The sequence below is a fragment of the Sebastes umbrosus genome, chromosome 9 (genome assembly GCF_015220745.1).
Source record: "Sebastes umbrosus isolate fSebUmb1 chromosome 9, fSebUmb1.pri, whole genome shotgun sequence".
NCBI lineage: Eukaryota > Metazoa > Chordata > Actinopteri > Perciformes > Sebastidae > Sebastes > Sebastes umbrosus.
In genome coordinates, this window is record NC_051277.1 from 15,194,207 (window position 1) to 15,213,762 (window position 19,556).

At 39.3% G+C, this 19,556-nt stretch overlaps 4 protein-coding genes across 6 annotated transcripts in view; all 4 read left to right on the forward strand.

Moving 5' to 3' along the window:
- The first annotated feature begins 2,906 nt into the window (after nt 1-2,906).
- LOC119493899 (protocadherin gamma-A3-like) overlaps nt 2,907-19,556 on the forward strand; it is a 131,788-nt gene continuing 115,138 nt past the window's right edge. Inside the window, exons 1-3 of one of the 3 annotated variants that reach the window (XR_005208043.1) lie at nt 2,907-3,128; nt 5,507-5,590; nt 5,811-7,769. The gene's annotated coding sequence lies outside the window, so the exon portion shown is untranslated. Of the gene's footprint in view, nt 3,129-5,506; nt 5,591-5,810; nt 7,770-19,556 lie in introns of those variants that run through there. The other 2 variants (XR_005208044.1, XM_037779416.1) reach the window with 2 other exon arrangements.
- On the forward strand, nt 8,185-11,334 carry LOC119493876 (protocadherin beta-16-like). The gene has a single exon (XM_037779394.1). It carries the CDS (start codon nt 8,453-8,455, stop codon nt 11,222-11,224), a length of 2,772 nt encoding a protein of 923 aa, XP_037635322.1. The 5' UTR covers nt 8,185-8,452; the 3' UTR covers nt 11,225-11,334.
- LOC119493877 (protocadherin beta-16-like) lies at nt 12,352-15,207 on the forward strand. The gene has a single exon (XM_037779395.1). It carries the CDS (start codon nt 12,478-12,480, stop codon nt 15,190-15,192), a length of 2,715 nt encoding a protein of 904 aa, XP_037635323.1. The 5' UTR covers nt 12,352-12,477; the 3' UTR covers nt 15,193-15,207.
- LOC119494915 (protocadherin beta-16-like) lies at nt 16,351-19,167 on the forward strand. Its single transcript, XM_037781144.1, has 2 exons — nt 16,351-19,020; nt 19,153-19,167. The coding sequence occupies exons 1-2, from the start codon at nt 16,501-16,503 to the stop codon at nt 19,165-19,167; spliced, it is 2,535 nt and encodes an 844-aa protein (XP_037637072.1). The 5' UTR covers nt 16,351-16,500.

Genomic DNA, 19,556 nt, shown 5'->3' on the forward strand with positions numbered 1-19,556 from the left:
CTCTTAGGCTTAATAAGTGCTTTATGATCACTAATAAGGAGCCAATATGCTACTAATATGCATGCTAATATGCAGCACGTTCATGGTGAATATGTGTACCAGTTAATATAAAGGGTTATCAAATAAAATACATATGATAATGATAAATAACAATCTATACTTGCAAATATGCACCTATCATCTAGGTCAACACAGAACACTGATGCTCTGCTTCTTGTGTTCTCTAATGTTGTTCTTTTTTTATATAACCTTGCATAAGTGTAGGCTAAAACGTGATAATGCAAAGATCCATTATTTCATTTTCGACATAAGCTGTAACTCAGAAAGAAGCTGCAGGAGGAATGGCAATGAAAAGCTGCAGATGAGATACAGTATGCATACTGTACATGCCTTGATGGTTTACTATGCAGGCTGACACAACAGACTGTAGCTGTTTGCTTGAAGTGTGATGACCACCCACGCTGGAAATCAAGAATAGATGCGCCTAAACAATAACTGGTCTCCACTGTAATAATCTCTGCCTGCAGTAGATATACACAAACACGTTGCGGTCACAATGTAGAGGTCATTTGATAGGCTACTGTGCCAATGGCTGTGCTCTGTGTTGAGAGTGTAACAGAAAGGAGTGTCGAACTTCATTTACCATGATGCAGTGCGTGTAGGACGTTTGTCACTGCTTGAGACGCTCCATCATTTTCAGTTCGTCAAAATTAACGCAGATGTTAGTGGGTTTACATGTTTACTGTTAAACACAGAGGTTCGTGTAATAAAACATTACTGTTTGAAAAGTACTACATGATGGCAGCACATTGCCTTTTCCATTCATTTCTATCTGCTGCACTTGTTCCATCTGCAGGAGTGGTAAGCAAAAGGCGCCATCTCGTGGACAAAATATCACAGCACATTTGGCCACATGTCTTTTTTTCATTAAAAGTTAGATGTTTTTCAAACTGTCATTAATTGTGAAATTGTAATCTTGAATATCATTATATCGTATGACTGAAGGATTGATCAATTCCAGTTCACTTCTGATTTCAAATTAATTTCCCGAGAGATAACCTTTCCATTGATGGTTGAATTCAGCACACAAATTATTGTCTACATACTGTATTCATTCATAACAATAACTTAACAAATACAGGAAAAGGAAAAAAAATAAACAAATATAAAACACATTGTAACATTGGATGAAAATAAACCCAAGGTTTGTGATATTGCATTGTTGGTGTAAAAAACCCACAGCGTGTTTACAAAATATTAAATCACATTAATATTAGAAATACAAATAGATATTGAGTTTAAAAAAAAAAAAATACTTTCTACTATAATTCAGAGTAATAATGCAAAACAATTTAATTTGCCTCTTTTCAAATTCTACTAACAGGCATCTTAAACAAGGTTGATGCTTGCTCTTACTGTAGAAACAGTTATGATATGGAGTTCCTGAGGTAGCATCCAGTAACTGAAATATAGCTTAAGTAAGGGCCAGACTTTGAGAGGAAGAAAGTAAAGTATAAGATGGCAATTATAAACTGCAAGGGCTTTAGACATATACACGTATGCATTTACTATGTGCCAGTTAGCCAAGGTTAACAGACAATATCATAAAAACTTAAGTTAGCTGTCGTAATTATCCTCAGTAATGGATGATAAACTAATCTCTGTGCCTAAGAGTTCAAACAGCAGCATGTTGATAAATGCACTCCCCATAATCAAGAACTAAGACAAAAACTTCTTCAATACTTCCTTTTCTACAACTCAAAGAAAAGCTTAAACTTCCCATCAAACCTGCTAGTCCCATAGGATAGAAAATTGTGGTTGGGGTGCAGGGGTAGGGGTGTGGTTGGCACTGTAATGTGGATGTGGTTAAGGTAAGGGTACATTACATTACATTACATTTAAAATGGTAAGGCAAGCAGGAAGGGCAGGCCAGGAAAAATGCCAGCCATGGAGCCCAGGGGGGAGCCCCTCAGGTCCCAGAGATAAGGACAGAAAGCTGAAGGGTTAAGGTCACCAGTCGGAGGACTACTCTACACTCGGCCAATCAAAGAGTTAAGAGTGTCTTATGTTGCATTAAAGGTGAGTGATGAGCTATTTTTTCAGTGGTTGTATTTATTAGAATCAGAAACACAGTAAATGTGTATTGTGCAAATAAAGATCATTTTAACACTCAGACATGGAAGATTCAATATAGAAATTGTGACCTAAAATGGATCCCTGTGGCACTTCCTAATGATGGACCTGAATTCAGGATGTTCCTCTCATCCTTACCAATGCAAACAGAGGATACTCTTTGTAAAACTACATAATCATTAATTGTATTAAGGCATTATGATTAATTAAGGAACATTGAGGCACATTATTTCTTCTAAACCAGTGAAAATTCAATTCAAGACTGAGGCTACAGTCTTACTTTTACTGAATGTGACTTCCAGATTGTAGCTGGTCTGAGTAGATGCTCTTGAGTGAGTCCAAACAGTACTTCCTTTAATTAATTCAAAACTTTCCTGTTTGCTGCTGCCTTTAATTAAACCATATAATGATCTTATACTGCACAAGAGCTTTTACTCTTGTGTGTTATATTATATTTTAGCTTCTATCCTAGCTTTTATTTTCTAATCTTTAATGTTTTTATGTTTTTATTACTGTTTTAATTATATCTTAATGTTCTTTTTGCACTTTGTCGCAATGTTCTTGAATGTTTATTTAAAGCACTTTGAATTGCCCTGTTGCTGAAATGTGCTATACAAATAAAGCTGCCTTGCCTTATAATAATAATGTGGTTATTGGTTATTTAAATAGCTATTTTAAAAATTCAAATTTGTAATTTTCCGGAAGTAATTACGGTTAACATCCGGTCCGTCGCATAAACGAGTCCCCTTAAATGAATGGCGCATTACGCTACCTCTGTTTAGCCAAAGCAAGTTGGTTTGGCTATGTTCGCCTACTTTTCTACAAACTTCTTCCAATTATCGTTTAAATGTTAAAAGTTAAACACCAGCAACGATTAGAAAGATCTTCCCAGTTGTTCAGCAGCGACAAACTGAAGTTAAATATGAATCGCTAAGTTAACGTCTTCACCATGGCAACCAACCATGGTAACCAACGCGGCCAGTGAGTCGGAGCCGGTAAGTAGTTAGCTTACTAACATTACTTACATTTTGTCGTCATATTTATGTTTATTGAAGCTCAGTAAGCATTCACAAAGTTGGTTGGCTAACATACAGTTGTATGCAAACTTAGTTACCATAGTAATAATGGGTGTATGAAGCCTTATTAAACTTTTGGGCTTTATATTTCTATTTGTGCCGCAAACATTTTTAAATGTTGACATCCGGTCGGCGGCTTATTGTAATTGTTTTAGTCTCATAATGTGTGCAATAAAAGTTCATTCATTCATTCATTCATGGTTTATTTAATAGGGACCAATATAATACATTAAATATGAATCGGTAAGTTAACGTCTTCACCATGGTAACCAACACGTTAGCAAGCTAGCTTCATTATTGAAGCTCAGTTAGCATTCACAAAGCTGGTTGACTAGCGTATGCTAATTTAGTTGCCATAGTAATAATGGGTGTATGATGAAGCCTTATTAAACTTTTGGGCTTTATATTTCTATATTTGTGCCGAAAACATTTTTAAATTTTCGCGGCTCAAACGCAACAAGCACAGTGACATCCAGCAGGTGGCTTGTTGTAATTGTTTTAGTCTCATAATGTGTGCAATAAAAGTTAATTCATTCATTCATGGTTTATTTAATAGGGACCAATATACAATGGACTGTAATGCTGTGCAATATGCTGCCTTCCACTGTGTAATTGTCTGAAATATATTAATTATTTATTTTTTAAAATATTGTTTATTAGAGTTACAAGTGCTTTTAACATGGTCATGGAGCATATGTATATATACTGTATATTTGTATTCTGGGGGTATCGTTCCTATGCAGAGGGTAGTTTAGTTTATTTATTGACTACACTGAGGGCGTTTTATATTTTAATAATTTATTTATTTATTGTGTTGAGTTGAATGTGCTACTTATTTTGTACTGTAATTACCTTGTGCCTTTTCTACCTTTTCTTTTCTTAAAGCTGACTCTGGTGTAAACTGCTCAGAATTACAATGTACTTAGGTGCAAATGGCAAATAAAACTCTTGAATCTTGAATAATAAATTAAATATTAATCGGTAAATTAACGTCTTCACCATGGTAACCAACACGTTAGCAAGCTAGCTTAATTATTGAAGCTCAGTTACACTGTAAACAAAAAAAGTGTAAAATAACGGACATTTTCCGACAGCAGGGGCGCCAGAAAATGTCTGTTAAAAAACGGAAAAATACTGTAACATAAATAAACTGTAAAAAAACAGTAATTATCTTTATATAATTAGCCTTTATTACTGTAATATTACAAGAAATATTTTACTTTTAACATATATTTTTTTGTTAGAATAGTCATACACCGTAAATGTAAGACCATTTACATATAAATCACAAATGAAACATGTCATTTTACGTTGCAAAAGCCCAAATTTACATTAACTCCCAGAAGTTTTGCAAAAAAAATCTGTATTTTTTACAAGAAATATTTTTAGAATTCCATGAAATCCTTTTCTTCTAACATAAATGAATTGTTAAAATAGAGTCATAAACATCTAAAAAATAGGATAATTATCTTTAAAAATTATCAAGAAAAGCTTAAATACAGATAATTACGATTGTGATTACAAAAAATACTGTAAATCTAAGACTATGTAATATAAATCACAAATGAAACATGTAATTTTTACATTTTTTTCTGTCATTACGAAATACAGAAAACAAATGTAAAATTTCTTGAAGAAAACTGTAAAGAAAATGTTTTTTTTACAATGTAGCATTCACAAAGTTGGTTGGCTAACGTACAGTTGTATGCTAACTTAGTTGCCATACTAATGTGTGTATGATGAAGCGTTATTAAACTTTTGGGCTTTATATATTTATATTTGTGCCGAAAACATTTTTAAATTTTCGCTGCTCAAAGGCAACAAGCACAGTGACAACCGGCCGGTGGCTTCGCAGCGCGGCGCACCAGGCTGACATGTTCTTGTCTGTCTGTCTGTCTGTCTCCATCTCAGGACAGTGGTGCTGCTGCACTACTGTACACACACACCTCTACACATAGCAAACATCGATTTCCGTCTGAGAATAACTAATAATAATTCATGATGAATATGAATAATGTTGGGGGGGTTATTCCTTATTTCATGCTATTGGGATTTATACATTATTATTACATAGCTTCAGAGCATTTGGGTCAGCCCTAACATAAATGAAATTTAATGCTATAAATGTGTATATTATTTTGAAAATCTACGTTTGACTTACAATACTGAAGCAGCATGTGTGTTTTCTAGGTTGTTCCAGAGTAGAAGGGTTAATTCATACCAAACTCCTGCACATACCATCAGTAGAAAGTACAGTACACTCATATAAATGTGATGGTGTTGTATGCTCTCCTTAGGCTCCTGAGAGAAAACCCTTGCTTGTGGATAAAGCTGGACACACTGAACGAACATTCGGCTAATCTTTCAGAGCTACTATACTGGTGAGTAACTGAAGCTGAATTTTCTTTTATGCTTCAACTAAGATGGTGACAAATGTTAATTATTTTCATATTTTATGACCTAAGTACTGAGTTGACTGTGCTTGTATCCCTTCACCTTGAAAGAGCAATGTTGCTGGATTATTAGTATGTTGCATCATTGTGATATTGCTGGAGTTGAGTTTGTTGATACTTAAACTGTGTACTGTGGCCATTGCATTAGTTAGATGCTGAACTGTGACATCTACCATGAAGAAGAGACAAAGGAGAGAATGGAGTAATAGATTTGAACCCAATGATAGTTACTGTGTTACAGACATTAACTGAGACTCATTAGAATTTATATTTGATTTAGGTTTAGGACTTACTATTGCAATTTAGAGATTAGGATATAGATATATTGTTTACATTTAGCTGAGTTAAGGCCATGGAGGAGCTGCTGGCTGGTTATAATGAAGCTAGAATATCCAGTGATGGACAGCTCAAATCAAAATGGTTGGTGTTTGTTTACAGCTTGGGGGCTTACTGCTGGTTGGCAATCCAAAAGGTAGTTTTGTAATCCCGTTTCAGGCCATAGTTTCCAGAACTAGATAATCCAATGGTAAATCAATTAATTATTTTATATATCAATAACAGAAACAAATAATCCGCTGCTTTGAATTGCTGATCAAAACCAGATAAATGCAATAGTTTGTGATTTTGACATACAGTTCATTTACCCAGAACTTTTACCAAGAAACAGTTTACAGTAACACTGTAACGTCTATGTGATTCAATGGAGCTAATGCAGAAGGATATTTGAAAAGTGCACAGCGTCGAAAGATCATTGTTGCCCACTATCAGTGTTATGTGTGATTATGTGTGATTATGTGTCTCATGGAGCTCACTGCCTCTTAAAGGAGAACTCCATTGATTTAACTCATAAAAGTCTGTTTAGAGGACTTGGGAAGTACTACAGCATATGTAACAAAAGTTGTATAAAACTTGTAGGGCTCCAGAGGGAGCTGAGCAAAATTTGATAAACTGCTTCAAGTGATGTAATTTGCATCAGCGGGCTGAAGACTACAAGTTTGAAAATGAAAAAAATCTGTGGGCATGGAGCTAGAGAGAAGTGAGCTAACTAGACCTCTGTAGCCCACTCCTCATCTCGGCTTATGGCTAATGGAGACCACATTAGCTGCTACTACACACCTGAATCTCTGATTGTCAGTGTACGAGTTGCATTATGGGTAATGCAGACGCCAGGTTTTGACAAAGAAGAAAAATAGCTAGAATAATAAAGACCACATCTTTTCTGCACATTGATTTTGATATTTTTTTCTGTTTAAACTGCCCATAGTGAGTCCAACAATATTAAAGGAGTGCAATGCTCAATTGGAGTACTCCTTTAACACTTGTGTAGATGTGGTGCTGCCTTGTGGTCATAATCTAGACTTTAATGTGCATTTATTTTATTATATTGCTGACTGGATTTTATGCCTTCATGATGCATTTAAGTAGATTACATTATATTATTATTATTATTTATAAGTACATAAAGGCAAATCTTGACCTATTTTTAATTGTAGATACTAATTTTGTTGAGGACTAAGACCAGAAGAAATGGCTGTCAATGTGTGTCGCTTTCCATGGTGCTGAAACAGTGTAGTTCTGTGTTTTACTCACAGTTTACTCACTGTGTGGCTGTTCCGACTCTCTTACTGGCTTAATTGTCAGTGTGGTTTGAAAATTGTTCGCGACATCACATTTACCTTCATAGAGCAAAGCTGTGTTGAATATGGTTATGTATGGATATTTTGTATTAATTATAACAAATATGGTGGCACCATGACTGTTTGGGATCCTGACTGGAGACAAAATAGTAACTTTGAAAAAGAAGTCTTGTATTTTTGTAGAACAAGCCCTCCCATACCATGTAATCATCCTGTTGCCTCTGTCCATGGTTCTGAAACAACTAGTGCAACTGGTAACTGATTTTTTTCTATTTTAGCCATATTTTCTACTGCTACTATTACTACAATAACGTAATGATTTATTTGTCCCTTCAGTGATGTATTAAGAGTGAATATTTTGTAACACAATATAAGAGAGCTTTTAAATGAGCTATGCCTATAAGCATACATGTGCAGCGTTTTATTCTAATCATATCTTCCTAATAATTAATAATAAAAAATACTTTTAAGCAACACACATTTGAACACATCCTGTTTGTGATTTTATTTCATCAATAAACTAGTCAAGAGTTCATACCTGTAACAAGATCATAAAGCTATTTACCACATAGCCTACACGTTGTGTACTGACATTATTGTATGGTGATATGAATAATGGTTCATGACTTTATTGAATGAGGAGTAGATGTTGTTTATCCGTGGTGCTGAAACGTTTCTAAATGTATATCTTCCTATATCAGTGCAAATCTCACTTTTACGTTTTATTTTATGGCTGGTCAATAACAAATTAAACTGTTTTATTAAATCAGCGACTTTTTTTTTTTTTTTACATTTGAACATTAAACATTATTTTGTGGCGTTTATGTTTTACATGTGGCACACAGTTCGTGTTAAAGTGGGTGAAGATGGGGTGGGTTTAGACTTTGTGGAGGATGTTGGATGCAGGTGCAAAGAGTGAAAAGCGACTCATGGTGCCGCTGTAGGCCAACACACAAGTAGCTCAGACATCTCCACCCACTGTTACTGCATTACAATCGGTTGTAGTTTCTCAGAACAATCCTTTCAGTCCTCGACTGTTTTTTCGTCGTGATCGTCGTTGTAAAATGTTGGATTACTGACTCAGTTTTGGAATTAGATTTGTTTGTTCTGTTCAGTCATTTGTACAAGCCGTTGACGTGTTTTTTTTCCGAGGATGGGAGACAAAGGATTTCCAGCGCATCGTCCGATACTCTTCTTCGCTTCCTTTATTGTAACGCTGCACCTCGTTAATGGAGACCTGAGTTATTCTATTCCTGAAGAGATGAAACGCGAGTCTGTTATTGGAAATATAGCCAAAGATCTCGGTCTGGATCTGAGGACCTTATCTTCCCGAAAGGCCCGTGTTGATTTTGAGGGGACTCGTAAGCGGTACTGTGACATTAATCTGAGTACCGGAGATTTGATCACGTCGGAGAGAATGGACAGAGAAAGCCTTTGTGGAAAGAAACCCTCGTGTGTTGTGAAAGTAGATCTGGTGTTAGAAAATCCTCTGGAGCTTCATCGACTAAGTCTTCATATTCAAGATGTAAACGACAACTCGCCACAATTCAATGACAATTTGATTGAAATGGAAATAAGGGAGTCAGCCGACAAGGGAAACCGCTTCTCTATCGAGGAGGCCCATGACGCAGATATAGGTCAAAATGCTGTTCAAAGGTACAACCTACAAAAGAACGACAACTTTATTCTCGCTGTTGACAGTAACAAGGTTGAACTCGTCCTGGAAAATACACTTGATCGAGAGAAACAAAAAGAGATTAATTTGCTCCTTACAGCTCTAGATGGAGGCTCTCCTCAGAGATCAGGTACTGTAGTCATACACGTCACTGTACTGGATGCTAATGATAACGCCCCAGTGTTTAGCCAGACCGTTTATAAAGCCAGTCTGCCTGAAAACTCTCCTCTAGATACCATAGTGATTAATGTTAGTGCTACTGACGCAGATGAAGGAGTGAATGGAGATGTGACTTATCACTTTGGTCACGTTTCTGATGACGATGTAAATGTATTTTCTATTGATCCTAAAACTGGAGAAATTAAAGTAACTGGTGTGATTGACTTTGAAGAAAGGAGTTCTTTTGAAATGAGAGTGAAGGCTAAAGATGGTTTAGGTCTGACCTCGTACGCCAAAGTTATAATAGATGTTACTGATATAAATGATAATGCTCCAGTGATATATCTGAAATCCCTGACTAATCCCATACCTGAGAACGTGTCACCTGGTACAGAAGTGGGCATCATTAACGTGCAGGATAGAGACTCTGAGAATAACAGACAGGTCCGCTGCTCCATTCAGCAAAACGTCCCTTTTAAGTTGGTTCCTTCTATTAAAAACTATTATTCTCTGGTGACCACAGGACAACTGGACCGTGAACTAGTGTCTGATTACAACATTACAATCAGTGCCACTGACGAGGGCTCTCCACCTCTGTCCTCCTCTAAAACTGTTCAGTTATCTGTAGCAGACATCAACGACAACCCACCTGTGTTTGAGGAACAGTCCTACAGCGCATATGTGAGTGAAAATAACAAACCTGGCTCCACTTTATGTTCCGTTACTGCTCGAGACCCCGACTGGAGACAAAACGGTACAGTGATTTATTCTCTGTTAGCCGGTGAGGTGAACGGTGCCCCGGTGTCCTCCTATCTATCTGTTAACGGAGACACGGGGGTGATCCACGCTGTGAGGTCGTTTGATTATGAACAGTTCAGAAGTTTTAAAGTCCACGTGATGGCCAGAGACAACGGTTCTCCTCCGCTCAGCAGCAACGTGACCGTCAGTGTCTTCATATCGGATGTGAATGACAACTCTCCTCAGATACTGTACCCCGCCCCGGAGGGGAACTCCTTCATGACCGAGCTGGTCCCCAAAGCTGCACACGGAGGCTCTCTGGTGTCCAAAGTGATAGCGGTGGACGCGGACTCCGGACAGAACGCCTGGCTGTCCTATCATATAGTGAAATCCACTGATCCGGGACTTTTCACTATCGGTCTCCACAGCGGAGAGATCAGGACACAGCGGGACATTTCTGAGTCTGACAGCATGAAACAGAACCTTATTGTGTCAGTGAAAGATAACGGACAGCCCTCTCTCTCTGCCACCTGTTCCATGTATTTACTGATTTCTGATAACTTGGCTGAGGTGCCAGAACTGAAGGATATTTCTTATGATGAGAAGAACTCCAAACTGACCTCTTATCTGATCATCGCGCTGGTGTCTGTGTCCACCTTTTTTCTGACCTTCATCATCATCATCCTGGGTGTGAGGTTTTGTCGCAGGAGAAAGCCCAGACTGTTGTTTGATGGAGCAGTTGCCATCCCCAGCGCTTATCTCCCTCCTAATTACGCAGATGTTGACGGAACAGGAACTTTACGCAGCGCTTACAACTATGACGCCTACCTGACAACAGGTTCTAGAACCAGTGACTTTAAGTTCGTCAGTTCTTACAATGACAACACACTGCCTGCTGACCAGACTCTGAGGAAGAGTCCATCAGACTTTGCTGAGGCGTTTGGGGATTGTGATAGTTCTCCTGAGGTAGGAACTGTTCAAAGTACTTCATTGTTCACAATGCATTTTGGCTGGTTTAATGTACTGTATGTCTTACTGCAGCATCTGTGCGTTATATTACCCATATTACCACCCTATTTAGAATACCAGAAAAAAAATGTTGGTACCTCAGAAAGTGAGTGTGTGGTAGCTGAAGCAACCTTTTGCAGAATGGAAGGACATTTATTTGTTTTTGGTTGCCGTCTACTTTGTGAATTACTTAAGACAATTATTTTGTGCCTATGTCCTTTAAACCATGGGACTCATCACTTAGTGTTCATTTGTAAGATGTTTTTTTTTTATTTTCAATTGTACGTTCTTGTCCACACAGTTTTCAATTATTTTGAGGTCCTCCGTCAGAAAGATAAGCTTTAAATGTGATTACTTGACGACATACTTAGTTGTCATATATAATTCAGTTTGTTTATTTTATAAAGCTGGTGTTTGTTGATATAAGTGGAAGTAATTACCTATTTAGAATAACACAATCAATCGCGACCAAGGAGTTACTTCAACCTGATCTTTGCCAGAAGAAACCCTGGGTCTCCTGTAAAACGGATAGTTTGAAGAACATTTTTTATCAGCAAAGTGTAGTTATGAGTGTAGCTGTCACAGTATTATTATTTTTGAAATCAGATATTTTTGCGCAGGCTTTCGTGAGTCTTTGCTTTTACATTGTTCGCTGTAAAACATGGGTTTCAGTCTATCTTACTGTCACTTATCAGCAAGTGATGGAAATTAGAGCTCTATTTGTGAGTCAGCCGAGGGGGGGGAGGCTAACGGATTAGGTGTAAGAATAAGTCAGTGTTTACTTTTGTGAAACTTTCACAAACTCACGTTAGTACAGTCAAAGAACTCTGGCCAGGAGAACAACACAACATTTTCCTTCTTTGTGCCATTAAATCTGCCAAATCTGACGGTATCTGTCCATGGTGCTGAAACGCTCCTCAGGCGCTCAGACACACCAGCAACTGGAGATGTCTTCTTCTCTTCAGCCATGTTTTCTGGATTTCCACATAATAATTATGATAATGATATACAGTATATGTAGGCTAATGAAAAAGTCGTGGTAAATTGCGTAATTCCCCAGCTCATATTCTTAATACGATGCGCTCAATAACCGCTTTATATTATAACAACATGTTACAGTGTTGTACTAAAGTTTAGCTGGCCTTTTTCAGAGGCTCAAACTGTAATATCTGTTTATCTATAGCCTACATCCTGGATATAACACATGTTAGAAATCTCAAGCAATGGCAACATCCAAATCTCATTGAGCTCAGTTGTACTCGGGGAACATATTTACCGCACATGCGCATTTCATTTGTACGTGATTGAATATTATCTTAATGTGATTTGAAACTTTGTGAGGAATATTTTAGTGTGAAGCTAAAAATTGACTCATGGTGTCGCTGTTGGCTGACAGATAATAGACTCTCACCACTCCACCCACTACTACTACATAGATATCAGCTGCAGATTTTCCAGAGAATGGCTTACATTTCCGAACATAATGTATCGAGGACATCGCTGTGAAGTGTTGGATTTTTGGTGTTTTTCGACAGCTTTTATTGTTTCGCACTGGAAAGTATAAATTGAATGAGCTGAGGACGCCTTTTTCTGTCAGGATGGGAGACAAAGGATTTCCAGAGCTTCGTCCGATCCTCTTCTTCGCTTCCTTTATTGTAACGCTGCACCTCGTTAATGGAGACCTGAGTTATTCTATTCCTGAAGAGATGAAACGCGAGTCTGTTATCGGAAATATAGCCAAAGATCTCGGTCTGGATCTGAGGACCTTATCTTCCCGAAAGGCCCGTGTTGATTTTGAGGGGACTCGTAAGCGGTACTGTGACATTAATCTGAGTACCGGAGATTTGATCACGTCGGAGAGAATGGACAGAGAAAGCCTTTGTGGAAAGAAACCCTCGTGTGTTGTGAAAGTAGATCTGGTGTTAGAAAATCCTCTGGAGCTTCATCGACTTAGTCTTCATGTTCAAGATGTAAACGACAACTCGCCAAAATTCAAAAAGCAATTGATTGAAATGGAAATAAGTGAGTCAGCCGTGAAGGGAAACCGCTTCTCCATCGAGGAGGCCCATGACGCAGATATAGGTCAAAATGCTGTTCAAAGGTACAACCTACAAAAGAACGACAACTTTATTCTCGCTGTTGACAGTAACAAAGTTGAACTCGTACTAGAGAATGAACTTGATCGAGAGAAACAAAAGGAGATTAATTTGCTCCTTACAGCTCTAGATGGAGGCTCTCCTCAGAGATCAGGTACTGTAGTCATACACGTCACTGTGCTGGATGCTAATGATAACGCCCCAGTGTTTAGCCAGACCGTTTATAAAGCCAGTCTGCCTGAAAACTCTCCTCCAGATACCATAGTGATTAATGTTAGTGCTACTGACGCAGATGAAGGAGTGAATGGAGATGTGACTTATGATTTAAGTCATGTATCTGATGACGACGAAAATGTATTTTCTATTGATCCTAAAACTGGAGAAATTAAAGTAACTGGATTGATTGACTTTGAAGAAAGGAATTCTTTTGAAATGAGAGTGGAAGCCAAAGATGGTTTAGGACAGACCTCATACGCAAAAGTTATAATAGATGTTACTGATATGAATGATAATGCTCCAGTGATATATCTGAAATCACTGACTAATCCCATACCTGAGAACGTGTCACCTGGTACAGAGGTGGGCATTATTAACGTGCAGGATAGAGACTCTGAGAATAACAGACAGGTCCGCTGCTCCATTCAGCAAAACGTCCCTTTTAAGTTGGTTCCTTCTATTAAAAACTATTATTCTCTGGTGACCACAGGACAACTGGACCGTGAACTAGTGTCTGATTACAACATTACAATCAGTGCCTCTGACGAGGGCTCTCCACCTCTGTCCTCCTCTAAAAGTGTTCAGTTATCTGTAGCAGACATCAACGACAACCCACCTGTGTTTGAGGAACAGTCCTACAGCGCATATGTGAGTGAAAATAACAAACCTGGCTCCACTTTATGTTCCGTTACTGCTCGAGACCCCGACTGGAGACAAAACGGTACAGTGATTTATTCTCTGTTAGCTGGTGAGGTGAACGGTGCCCCGGTGTCCTCCTATCTATCTGTTAACGGAGACACGGGGGTGATCCACGCTGTGAGGTCGTTTGATTATGAACAATTCAGGAGTTTTAAAGTCCACGTGATGGCCAGAGACAACGGTTCTCCTCCGCTCAGCAGCAACGTGACCGTCAGTGTCTTCATATCGGATGTGAATGACAACTCTCCTCAGATACTGTACCCCGCCCCGGAGGGCAACTCCTTCATGACCGAGCTGGTCCCCAAAGCTGCACACGGAGGCTCTCTGGTGTCCAAAGTGATAGCGGTGGACGCGGACTCCGGACAGAACGCCTGGCTGTCCTATCATATAGTGAAATCCACTGATCCGGGACTTTTCACTATCGGTCTCCACAGCGGAGAGATCAGGACACAGCGGGACATTTCTGAGTCTGACAGCATGAAACAGAACCTTATTGTGGCAGTGAAAGATAACGGACAGCCCTCTCTCTCTGCCACCTGTTCCATGTATTTACTGATTTCTGATAACTTGGCTGAGGTGCCAGAACTGAAGGATATTTCTTATGATGAGAAGAACTCCAAACTGACCTCTTATCTGATCATTGCGCTGGTGTCTGTGTCCACCTTTTTTCTGACCTTCATCATCATCATCCTGGGTGTGAGGTTTTGTCGCAGGAGAAAGCCCAGACTGTTGTTTGATGGAGCAGTTGCCATCCCCAGCGCTTATCTCCCTCCTAATTACGCAGATGTTGACGGAACAGGAACTTTACGCAGCGCTTACAACTATGACGCCTACCTGACAACAGGTTCTAGAACCAGTGACTTTAAGTTCGTCAGTTCTTACAATGACAACACACTGCCTGCTGACCAGACTCTGAGGAAAAGTCCATCAGACTTTGCTGAGGCGTTTGGGGATTGTGATAGTTCTCCTGAGGTAGGAACTGTTCAAAGTACTTTACTTGTCGCAATGCATTTTTGGCTGGTTTGTCTGCATGTGTTTATGTCTTTGCAATTTAAAAGTGTTTGTTTGGTCGTTGAAGCAAAGTGTTTATCTAATGGAGGGAAACGAGTGTTTTGGTCAAGCCTTCTTTTTTTAATTATACGTCAGCAAATAATCACATATTTTGCCTGGTGTCCCTCCAAACCATGGGACTCCAATTGGTGTCGATTTGTGATTTTTGTTGTTGTTCTTGTTTACGCAGTCAGTGGTCTTTTAATGGGTCATATTCAGGTCCTGTCTCAGAAAGATAAAATTTGTAGGTGATTCCTTAAACAAAATGTTTTTTTCTCAATATGTAATTAAGTTTGTTGGTTCAATAAATTTGCGAGTTGTAGATTATCTTAAGTGAGAATAATTAGCTATTTAGCTAAAGAAAGTCAATCGCAACCATAGAGTTGCTTCATCCGGATCTTTGCCAGCAAAAACCCTGGGCCTCCTGGGAAAAATACAACAATATTTTTTTACCACAAAAGTGCAGATATGAGTGAAGCTTTCATTTGATTATTATTTCTTTTTAAATCAAGCATTTTGCGCAGGCTCTCACGAGTCTTTGCTTTTACATTGTTTGCTGGAAAACCTTTTTTTTTCCCAGGCATCAGCATGTGCCACTTATTGTTACTTATCAGCATGTGTTGGAAACATAGCTTTTATTTCTTAGTCAGTGTAGGATGCTCACGATTTAGGTAACAATCTGTGTTTACCTGTGTAAAACTGCCTCTAACTCACATTAGTACAGTCTAAGAACACAGGAGAGTGTGCCATCTTTGTGCCATCAGCTATGCCAAATCTCAAGGTATCTGTCCGTGGTGCTGAAACGCTCCTCAGGCGCTCAGGCACACATTTGTCTTTTTCTTCTCAGCCATGCTGTCCAATTTTTAATAATATTGCTGATGATAGTAATAATTTGATTCAGAGAAAACTTTGAATTGTTGTAATTCTGGGATTGCCTCAGCATAGTCGTAATATGGAGGGCTTAACAACAGTTCTATATTGCAGCAATATGTTATTGTTGTACTCAAAGTTTAGCAGACCTTTTCTTTCAGATGCTCAGACAGTAGTATTTGTGTATCTATTGCCTGCGTATATGGACACTTTTAGAAATTTAAATCAAAGGCAATGTATTTCAAACTAAATATCATTGAGCTGAGTTGTACTGGGAGGAGCAACATCTTTTGTACATCTCCAATGCTGAGCCAATTACAATGAATGGATCGTGTGTGTGTTTTAAGAAAGTGAAACACTCACCACAGATGTACAGTTCATTTACACCTGAGTGAGTATTTTCTTATTATGGTTTGAGACTAAGAATAGTTTATTACATACCAGTGTAAAGATAAAAGTTGACTCATGGTGTCGCTGTTGGTTGACAGATAATAAAGCCTTACCACTCCACCCACTACTACTACATAGATATCAGCTGCGGATTTTTCAGAGAAACGCTTACATTACCGAGCATATTGTATTGCGTACACTGCTGTGAAGTGTTGGATTTTTTAGTGTTTTCGACAGCTTTCATTTTTTCGCACTGGAAAGTATAAGTTGTACGAGCTGAGGACGCCTTTTTCTGTCAGGATGGGAGACAAAGGATTTCCAGCGCTTCGTCCGATCCTCTTCTTCGCTTCCTTTATTGTAACGCTGCACCTCGTTAATGGAGACCTGAGTTATTCTATTCCTGAAGAGATGAAACGCGAGTCTGTTATCGGAAATATAGCCAAAGATCTCGGTCTGGATCTGAGGACCTTATCTTCCCGGAAGGCCCGTGTTGATTTTGAGGGGACTCGTAAGAGGTACTGTGACATTAATCTGAGTACCGGAGATTTGATCACGTCGGAGAGAATGGACAGAGAAAGCCTTTGTGGAAAGAAACCCTCGTGTGTTGTGAAAGTAGATCTGGTGTTAGAAAATCCTCTGGAGCTTCATCGAGTAAGTCTTCATATTCAAGATGTAAACGACAACACGCCAAAATTCAAAGATAATTTGATTGAAATGGAAATAAGCGAGTCAGCCGTAAAGGGTAACCGCTTCACTATGGAGGAGGCCCATGATGCAGATATAGGTCAAAATGCTGTTCAAACGTACAACCTGCAAAAGAACGACAACTTTATTGTCGCTGTTGACAGTAACAAAGTTGATCTTGTACTGGAAAATACACTTGATCGAGAGAAACAAAAGGAGATAACTTTGCTCCTTACAGCTCTAGATGGAGGCTCTCCTCAGAGATCAGGTACTGTAGTCATACACGTCACTGTACTGGATGCTAATGATAACGCCCCAGTGTTCAGCCAGGCCGTTTATAAAGCCAGTCTGCCTGAAAACTCTCCTCCAGATACCATAGTGATTAATGTTAGTGCTACTGATGCAGATGAAGGAGTGAATGGAGATGTGACTTATGACGTAAGCCATGTGTCTGATGACGATGAAAATATATTTTCTATTGATCCTAAAACTGGAGAAATTAAAGTTACTGGTGTGATTGACTTTGAAGAAATTAGTTCTTTTGAAATGAGAGTCAAAGCTAAAGATGGTTTAGGTTTGCCCTCTTACGCCAAAGTTATAATAGATGTTACTGATATGAATGATAACGCCCCGGTTATATATCTGAAATCACTGACTAACCCCATACCTGAGAACGTGTCACCTGGTACAGAGGTGGGCATCATTAACGTGCAGGATAGAGACTCTGAGAATAACAGACAGGTCCGCTGCTCCATTCAGCAAAACGTCCCTTTTAAGTTGGTTCCTTCTATTAAAAACTATTATTCTCTGGTGACCACAGGACAACTGGACCGTGAACTAGTGTCTGATTACAACATTACAATCAGTGCCACTGACGAGGGCTCTCCACCTCTGTCCTCCTCTAAAACTGTTCAGTTATCTGTAGCAGACATCAACGACAACCCACCTGTGTTTGAGGAACAGTCCTACAGCGCATATGTGAGTGAAAATAACAAACCTGGCTCCACTTTATGTTCCGTTACTGCTCGAGACCCCGACTGGAGACAAAACGGTACAGTGATTTATTCTCTGTTAGCTGGTGAGGTGAACGGTGCCCCGGTGTCCTCCTATCTATCTGTTAACGGAGACACGGGGGTGATCCACGCTGTGAGGTCGTTTGATTATGAACAGTTCAGGAGTTTTAAAGTCCACGTGATGGCCAGAGACAACGGTTCTCCTCCGCTCAGCAGCAACGTGACCGTCAGTGTCTTCATATCGGATGTGAATGACAACTCTCCTCAGATACTGTACCCCGCCCCGGAGGGCAACTCCTTCATGACCGAGCTGGTCCCCAAAGCTGCACACGGAGGCTCTCTGGTGTCCAAAGTGATAGCGGTGGACGCGGACTCTGGACAGAACGCCTGGCTGTCCTATCATATAGTGAAATCCACTGATCCGGGACTTTTCACTATCGGTCTCCACAGCGGAGAGATCAGGACACAGCGGGACATTTCTGAGTCTGACAGCATGAAACAGAACCTTATTGTGGCAGTGAAAGATAACGGACAGCCCTCTCTCTCTGCCACCTGTTCCATGTATTTACTGATTTCTGATAACTTGGCTGAGGTGCCAGAACTGAAGGATATTTCTTATGATGAGAAGAACTCCAAGCTGACCTCTTATCTGATCATCGCTCTGGTGTCTGTGTCCACCTTTTTCCTGACCTTCATCATCATCATCCTGGGTGTGAGGTTTTGTCGCAGGAGAAAGCCCAGACTGCTGTTTGATGGAGCAGTTGCCATCCCCAGTGCTTATCTCCCTCCTAATTACGCAGATGTTGACGGAACAGGAACTTTACGCAGCGCTTACAACTATGACGCCTACCTGACAACAGGTTCTAGAACCAGTGACTTTAAGTTCGTCAGTTCTTACAATGACAACACACTGCCTGCTGACCAGACTCTGAGGAAAAGTCCATCAGACTTTGCTGAGGCGTTTGGGGATTGTGATAGTTCTCCTGAGGTAGGAACTGTTCAAAGTACTTTACTTGTCGCAATGCATTTTTGGCTGGTTTGGCTGCATGTGTTTATGTCTTTGCAATTTAAAAGTGTTAGTTTGGTCGTTGAAGCAAAGTGTTTATCTAATGGAGGAAAACGAGTGTTTTGGTTAAGGCTTCCTTTTTTAATTATACGTCTGCAAATAATCACATATTTTGCCTGGTGTCCTTCAAAACCTGGGACTCCAATTGGTGTCGATTTGTCATTATTTTTTTTGTTCTTGTTTACGCAGTCAGTGGTCTTTTAATGGATCATATTCAGATATATATTTTCAGTCATCGGCATGTGTCACTGATGGTTACTTATCAATAAGTGTTGGGAACACAGTTCTTATTTTTGAGTCACGGTCGAAGGCTAATGGTTTAGGTCTAGGAATAAATCAGTTTTTACTTTTCTGAAACTGTCCCTAACTGCACGTATTAGAGTCTAGGAGCTATGGTCAGGAGACCAAAACAGCGTTCAATATCTTTGTGCCATCAGCTCTGCCAAATGTCAAGGTATCTGTCCGTGGTGCTGAAACGCTCCTCAAGCACTCTGGCACGGCTTCAACTGGCGATGTCTTCTTCTCTTCAGCCATGTAGTCTCAATTATGATACTAATACTGAAAATAACAGTTTGACATATAAGTAATGAAAA

What these genes read in the sequence shown, in the direction of transcription:
- LOC119493876 (XM_037779394.1), top strand. Translation starts at nt 8,453, where the DNA reads ATGGGAGACAAAGGATTTCCAGCGCATCGTCCGATACTCTTCTTCGCT.
- LOC119493877 (XM_037779395.1), top strand. Translation starts at nt 12,478, where the DNA reads ATGGGAGACAAAGGATTTCCAGAGCTTCGTCCGATCCTCTTCTTCGCT.
- LOC119494915 (XM_037781144.1), top strand. Translation starts at nt 16,501, where the DNA reads ATGGGAGACAAAGGATTTCCAGCGCTTCGTCCGATCCTCTTCTTCGCT.